Source organism: Mastomys coucha, unplaced genomic scaffold (genome assembly GCF_008632895.1).
Source record: "Mastomys coucha isolate ucsf_1 unplaced genomic scaffold, UCSF_Mcou_1 pScaffold9, whole genome shotgun sequence".
Lineage (NCBI taxonomy): Eukaryota > Metazoa > Chordata > Mammalia > Rodentia > Muridae > Mastomys > Mastomys coucha.
The window spans coordinates 41,394,497-41,401,691 of NW_022196915.1; the positions used below are offsets into that span (position 1 = coordinate 41,394,497).

Consider the following 7,195-nt stretch of genomic DNA (forward strand, 5'->3'; position numbering starts at 1 on the left):
TGGAACTCACTCTGTAGACCAGGCTGGCCTCCAACTCAGAAATCTACCTGCCTCTGCCTCCCAAGTGCATGAAAGGGAATCTTAGCCTCAGCTTTCCCTGTTCTTCACCCAAGGAATACTTCTAAATAGCTTCCTCCCCGATTCCCTAAGTTTTATTTGTTTGTTTGTTTATTATGTTTTTCAAGATAAGAGTTTGTGTAGCCTTGGCAGTCCTGGAACTCGCTCTGTAGACCAGGCTAGCCTTGAACTCAGAGAGATGTGCCTGCCTCTACCTCTGCAGTACTGGAACTATGGGATTAAAGGCATGTGCCATCGCCGCCCAGCTCTCCCTGATTAATTTTATTCCCAATATGGTTTTTGTACCTGCATGAGGGCACCTTCACAAGGAAGCTGAAGGGAGATACAATACTAACGGGCTTCAGGCTGGCACAATGCACAGGGCTGCACTGAGGGGCTGGACAGCAGTTTGGGGGAGGTTCACAGAACAAACTCATGTTCTTTCCACGTTAGCTACCCAGTACTGTAGTGCCTGTCCTATGTATTTACAAAGATCAATACTCTTTAACTTTACCCAAGCGAGCTCAAGGCTGGTAGCAGAGACTTTTATCAGTCCCTGGAGAAGAGAGGGAGCTAGCAGGAGGAAAAGGACAGAGATGGTACAGAAAGGAATTTCTTTCATGAGACAGAGTCTCTCTGTGTAGCCCTGGCTGTCCTGAAACTATGTAGATAAGGATGGCCTCAAAACTCACAGAGATCCACCTGCCTCTGCTTCCTGAATGGTGGGATTAAAGCTCTGCCAGCTCAGAAGGAATCTTTCATATTATCCTTTGCCCTTGTCATAACAATCATGGGTAATGAGATATGGTGGTCAGGATGCCCAAGTGTTAAGTCCAATCTTTGAAGTTCACTGACACGTTATAATGCTGCTGAAGTCACTTCCTATTTTTGGACTTGTGTTCTCTGGAAAGGAACCTAAAACCTGGGATCTCTAGAGACAAGGCTTTTATGTTTCTGATTGTGTGTGAATGGCAACCATCCAGAGGAGCTCCAATACAAGGCAGAAACAAGAATGTGAGAATGAAGTTGGAGGTTCAAGAGTTAGGGCTTGGGGCTAGAGAGATGGCTCAGTGGTTAAGAGCACTGACTGCTTTTCCAGAGGTCCTGAGTTCAACTGAAGACAACAACAGTGTTCTCACATATAAAAAATAATTATAAAAAAAGAAAGAAAAAAGTGTGCCAGAAGAAAGAGTCTCACTTGATTTGTGGGTGGCAGGGTTTACAATTCTGCTATTCTAGCCCAGTTCAAGATAAGAAAAGGAAAAATTTTTTTTTTTTTTTTTTTTTTTTTTTTTGAGACAGGGTCTCACTATGTAGTCCTGGCTGATCTGGAACTTGTGCTGTAGACTAGGCTGGCCTGAAACTCAGAGATCTGTCTGCTTCTGCCTCCTTTCTTTGTCCTGGGATTAAATGCATGAATCACTACACCTGGTGAAAGGGGGAGACTCCCATGCCAGGGAAGTGACGTCTGGGTAAGAAAGGTCTCCTGGGAATCTCAAAAGGACTACACAAACACCACTCAAGACGGTACACATAGCAGTCCCTTCCTATCTGACAAGGCTCGAGGTACACTGGCATCCTTGTTAGTCCAGGCCCAACCTTGGGGACTAGAGAAACATATCGCCTTGTCCGCAAGTGCTGCAGCACTTCAATAAACAAGATGCTGGGCAGTGGTGGTGCACACCTTTAATCCCAGCACTAGGGAGGCAAGGCAGGCAGATCTTTGAGTTCAAGGCCAGCCTGGTCCGTTAGTGTGGGTTCCAGGAGAACCCACAGCGAAACCCTGTCTGGATAAATAAAACAAACAACAAACAAAAACTTCAAACAAACAAACAAACTCTAAGACTCCTGTTCTATATAGCTGAGGACAGGGGTGTGAATGAGCCATGGTGCCTCTTCAGAGAGCTCAGGATGACCTGTGCCCTATGACCTAGCCCAAGCTCACATTCACCCACTCGGTACTACCAGGGGTCCGAGGGAGGAAGCCCAGCAAAGACACCTAGCAGTTACCCTAAGTTTGGAACCGTTCTCAAGGAAACATTAAATCATTTACCTGGGCAAGGGTAACAGAGATGGAAGGAGGGAAGGAGACACACCCAATGGTATAGCAGGTTGCCCAGAGCCAGGACAGAAGCCCCCTGCATGGAGCCTGGCATTTCAGTAGGATCCAAGTTCTCTAGCAGGCAGGTGGGATGCTGCCTTGCTGACCCTGCAGAGTTGGAATGCTGGCACAGGAGACAGCAGGGGAAAGTCTGGGGCCCTTGGAGGACAGGAAGGCACAGCATAATGAGGAACAACGGGCTTTCCCTGTGGTGAATGGTAGATAGCAAAGTTTTTAATTTTGTTCTTAAAGAAAAAATAAAATACATACCACGGTTACACACAGACTGTGGGACTTCCTGGGCTCACAATCCTAACAGTCCTGAACACATTACTGAGCTTTGACTTATTTCTAAAACAGGGATAACAATGCTCAAGTCACAGTGCCATTTTAAACATGCATGTGAAACATTTAGCACACAAAAGTTAAATGGGAGCTGTTACTATTGTTAATATGACATAACAATAACACCTGAACCTCAACCCAGTCTCCCTGGGCTCCTTGGTGAAGTCTAGAGAACACATTGTTTGGGAGTTTCCAAGCCAGTTCTTCCTTTTACTCTGCTGAACCTGAAGGTGGTCTACAGATGCATCCAACCATTTCCTTCAGAAGGTAAGATGATGGTGAGTAAACGGGCATTTATCTGAGGCATGGCCAGAGGCGTGAGGGCACAAGCCCCAAACTGGCTTCTGAATGTAGGTGTAGGCACCTGGCAGAGAAGAGGGGAAGTGAGAACCTGTTCGAGACGCTGTAATGGAAAGGGGTGTGGGGAGCCAGTTCCCTGGGAGGTCCTCGTTCAACTGTGATATTAGGAATTCTTTCCCCTTTAGAGAAGTGTCTGAGGAATGTGGATCAACAATGGCCTTAGAGGAAAGGAGCTACAGCTCCTATCCATCTCAAGGGAAAGGGAGACCATCATGGGTAAATAGAGGAAATAAAGATAAGCGCCCTACAGATTCAAAGAAACAAGCGGTGGGGAGGGGAGAAAGGCAAGGCAGATAACCAGCCTGTCTCCCCCTCAGGAAGGACACGAAGTGAGAATGGCTACCATCACAGAAGACTCTAGGTTTGCCGTTTCACTGGCTCATGGTGTGGCTCAAACTGCCACCTTCTGAAGCCATTTCATTCTCAAATGGCTCTATCCCTTGTCTTCTATCTCTTATACCCCTAATCCTTTATCCTCCAGGGTTCCAACAGTGTCTCCTCCTGGGGCTTCCAAGCAGCACTTTCCCTAACAGCTGTACTCTTCTCCATTTTCCTCTGGGGACCCTGACTGGAAGGCTGTGGAGGCAAGGGCAAAATCCAAAGGGCACAGGGTGAGCTATGGCTTGGGAGCTACAGATCCGCTGGGGCTCTCTACTGGCTGCTGCCTGGGTCCTGGATCATCTGAACTACACTCATCTGCAGCCACAAGCTCAGAGCCCTGGGTAAGTCTTGCTGCTGCTGCTGCTTCTGCTTCTTCCTCTTCCTCCTCTTCCTCCTCCTCCTCCTCCTCTTCCTCCTCCTCTTCTTCTTCTTCTTCTTCTTCTTCTTCTCCTTCTTCCCCTCCTCCTCCTCCTCTTCCTCCTCCTCCTCTTCCTCCTCCTCCTCTTCCTCCTCCTCCTCCTCCTCTTCTTCTTCTTCTTCTTCCCCTCCTCCTCCTCTTCCTCCTCCTTCTTCTTTCAATTTTCTGAGAGACAAATGTAGCCCACGATAGCTTGTCTGAAGACAGCTACAATGTACTTATATATAATAATAAATAAATCTTCTTGAAAAGGTTTTATAAAAAAAAGAAAAAAAGAAAAGGTAGCCTAAAAAAAGGGGGGGGGGGGCTGGAGAGATGGCTCAGCAGTTAAAGAGCACTGACTGCTCTTCCAGAGGTCCTGAGTTCAATTCCCAGCAACCACATGGTGGCTCACAACCACCTGTAATGAGATCTGATGCCCTCTTCTGGTGTGTCTGAAAACAGTGACAGTGCACTTACACATAAAATAAATCTTTAAAAAAGAAAAAAAGAAAGGTACCTTAAGAAAGAGAAAGAGAGCCAGGCAGTGGTGGCGCACATCTTTAATCCCAGCACTTGGGAGGCAGAGGCAGGTGGATTTCTGAGTTCGAGGCCAGCCTGGTCTACAGAGTGAGTTCCAGGACAGCCGGGGCTACAGAGAAACCCTGTCTTGAAAAACCAAAAATAATAAAAAATAAATAAATAAATAAATAAAGAGAAAGAGAGAGAGAGGAAGAAGAGAAAAGAGGAGGCCTTAGGGAACCAGCTAACTCCACTTCCTTCTCACGGAGGAAAACGGAGCCCAAAGACACAAAGAAATCTGTTCAACCATACAGATAGACACTCGGTGGTTTCCTCTTTTTAAGAGATACAAAGAATAAATCAATAGGGATTTTCATTGTTCACTGTCCCTTGACATAAACTGCTTAGAGGTCTTAAGAAGACACCCAGAAAAGTAAGGCTTGCATTCATTTTTCTGGAAGCCTATATGAACCCCTTAGATGGATGCCTCACTTTTTGGCTACAAGGGCAGGGTGGGAGTTACTTTTGCCACCGTCTTTATTCCTAATGCTTGCCTGGTGGCTGAAGGAATTCAAAAAACAAATTGTCATAGCCCCAGTCAACTCCCTGTCCTTGAAGAAGCCACCGAACTGCTGAGACAAAGGGAATCCTGTCATACTGCCAGAAGGCAATGGTCAAATTCCAGGGATTAAGCAAGTCAATTTCGGCTCAGATGAAGCTAGGATGGGCAGGACACAGGGACGTTAAGTGGTAAGGCCAGTAAGAGGGAAGCAATCCGAATGACTTCACTGGGCTCCTGGACTTTATACTCAAGGCTCCTCGGTCCATAAAGATTCCCAGCCCAAGGAGGCTTCTAAGTTCTTCCCATTTACGCCCACCTGGTGTTTTCCACCCCCAATTTCTCTGAGTTTCTCAGGCCGTTTCCAGCCACCTCCGCTTGATTCTGGGATAGCTCTCTACCCATCTGCCAAATGTGGTTCCCAGGTTCCTGGCGCCACAGCGTCCCCCCCGCCCCCCACGCCTGGATGCCTCCGGCTTTTCCCCTGCTGTAGCCTGTAGGAGCCTAGTCTCAAATAAAATGGATCCAGCCCTGGGGCTCCGCGGCTCCGGCTCCGGCACCGGCAGGGTGCTCCGGCCCAAGGAGCGCGTAGTCACGACCGCCGTTGTTGTCCCAGAACTCGCGCCCGGTAACCCGGTAGCGAAGGGCGAAGAGCAGCGTTCCGCCGACCGGAGGCGCGGGCAGGCGGAAGGCGAAGCGGTCAGCCCGCGGCGGGGACGGAGCGGGACCAGCGTAAGATGCGGGCGATTCCCGCAGGCTGCGCCAGCCGTCCGCGCTCCAGCGCACGCTCACGCGCTTCTCGTAGGCCAGGTCCAGCACGCGCGCGCTCCCGGCCACGCCCAGAGGGCCGGCGTCAGCGCGCTCCAGGCAGATGCGCTGCGCTTGCAGCCGGGCGGCGAAGCCGGGCTCCAGGGCTGGCTCCAGGGCGACGCGCGCCTCCTGAGAAGAGAGGGCGGGGAGGCAGGTCAGGGCGGGGACTCCCGAAAGGGAAGGCTGAGGCTCGGGGGCGGAGCACGGCGGGATGCCTACCTGGAGGCCGCGGGCGCGCGGCGGGCACGGCGCGAAGTGGCGCAGGGCGTCCCTCTGCAGTTGCACCTGCACGTGGCGGGGCACCCGGGGCGGCTCCCCCGGGCGGAAGCGCCGGACCACGGCCAGCTCCAGCCCCAGCGCGTCGGCGAAACGCACTCTCTTGCGAGTGTCAGGGCTGCGGCTGCGGGCTGTCCGCGCCCCGCCACCACCCGCGGGCGCAGAGCGGGCCCTGCGCCCCCGACCCGGAACGTGAGCCCGCGAGCGGGCGCCCGGCCGGGTCCCGCCCTCCCCGGGCTCCTCCTCCGACTCCTCCTCGAGGCTGGGCCGCTGGCTGCGGTAGTACGCCCGCTCCGTCAAGGCTGCTATAAAGCTCAGGTTGCGGGGGATGTCCGTGCGCGGTGGCCGCTCGTGGGACATGTCACCCCTGTGCCCCAGCGGGGCCAGTGCACAGTGCTCGGCTCGTCCTCGCTCTGCTGCGGGCTCTGTGTCCGAGCATGAGGTGTAGGGCTGCTCAGCAGCTGCTGGCTGTGGACTCTCCTTGCCGTCACCCCGCGTACCCTGCCTGCTCGGTTTCCTTAACCATCTTTCCCTTCCTTTGGCGGCCAGCCCCGGTGTCAGACTATCCGTCCTGCTTGCTTCCAGCTCTCTGCTCTGAGCGTGCGCTCAGCGGCGCTCACCCTTCGGTTCTGCGGGCCTCGCTGACCCGGCCCCCGCCCACAGCCCTCTGACAGGTGGCTGGTATCCATCTTCACTGCTGCACCAGGGGGCGGGACTGCCTCTATCCTTGGGGTCCCAGATGAGTCACTCCTGTATAAGAAGGGTTAAAGCGGGAAGAAAAGAATAATATTTTTTCTTTTTTCTTTTTCTTTTTTCTTTTTCTTTTTTCTTTTTCTAGCACGGGAAAATTAAAAAGACTGAGGATTTAACTCTTAGAACTCGGTGTTTTCTTAAACCCAGGGTACAAGTTTGAGACCCGGACGGCGATGGGTGTAGTGATAGAAAGGGCATGAACCCTAGACCCAGGGTGCAGGTTTGAGACCCGGATAGCGATGGGTGTAGTGATAGAAAGAGCATAAACCCTAGATAAGAGTCCTAAGTAGAAGACTCAAAAGGATGGACAGTGGCACTGGCTCACTAGCTACTGAGAAAAGTAATGAGAACTCTTAGGTTCAAGTCCTATGTCCCGTGCTGTTTAGCTGTGTGATCTTGAGAAAGGAATAACTTCTCTGGACCTTGGTTTTTCTCGCCCATTAAAAAAAAAAAGTAGGGGCTGGCGAGATGGCTCAGCCAGTAAGAGTGCCGACTGATCTTCTGAAGGTCGCGAGTTCAAATCCCAGCAACCACATGGTGGCTCACAACCACTGGTAATGAGATCTGACTCCCTCTTCTGATGTGTCTGAAGTCAGCTACAGTGTACACATATATAATAGTAAATCTTAAAAAA

At 51.2% G+C, this 7,195-nt stretch overlaps 1 protein-coding gene across 1 annotated transcript; it reads right to left on the minus strand.

Annotated features, from left to right (window-relative positions):
- Positions 1 to 4,480: 4,480 nt before the first annotated feature.
- Ppp1r3e (protein phosphatase 1 regulatory subunit 3E) lies at positions 4,481 to 6,476 on the minus strand. The gene is made up of 2 exons (XM_031361578.1): positions 5,752 to 6,476; positions 4,481 to 5,661 (listed from the first exon to the last, which is right to left on the minus strand). The coding sequence occupies exons 1-2, from the start codon at positions 6,166 to 6,168 to the stop codon at positions 5,233 to 5,235; spliced, it is 846 nt and encodes a 281-aa protein (XP_031217438.1). The 5' UTR covers positions 6,169 to 6,476; the 3' UTR covers positions 4,481 to 5,232.
- Between the last annotated feature and the right edge of the window lie 719 nt (positions 6,477 to 7,195).

What these genes read in the sequence shown, in the direction of transcription:
- Ppp1r3e (XM_031361578.1), bottom strand. Translation starts at nt 6,168, where the DNA reads ATGTCCCACGAGCGGCCACCGCGCACGGACATCCCCCGCAACCTGAGC. An exon ending in CGCGCGCCCGCGGCCTCCAG is followed by an intron (nt 5,662 to 5,751) that starts GTAGGCATCCCG and finishes CTCTCTTCTCAG; the next exon opens with GAGGCGCGCGTCGCCCTGGA.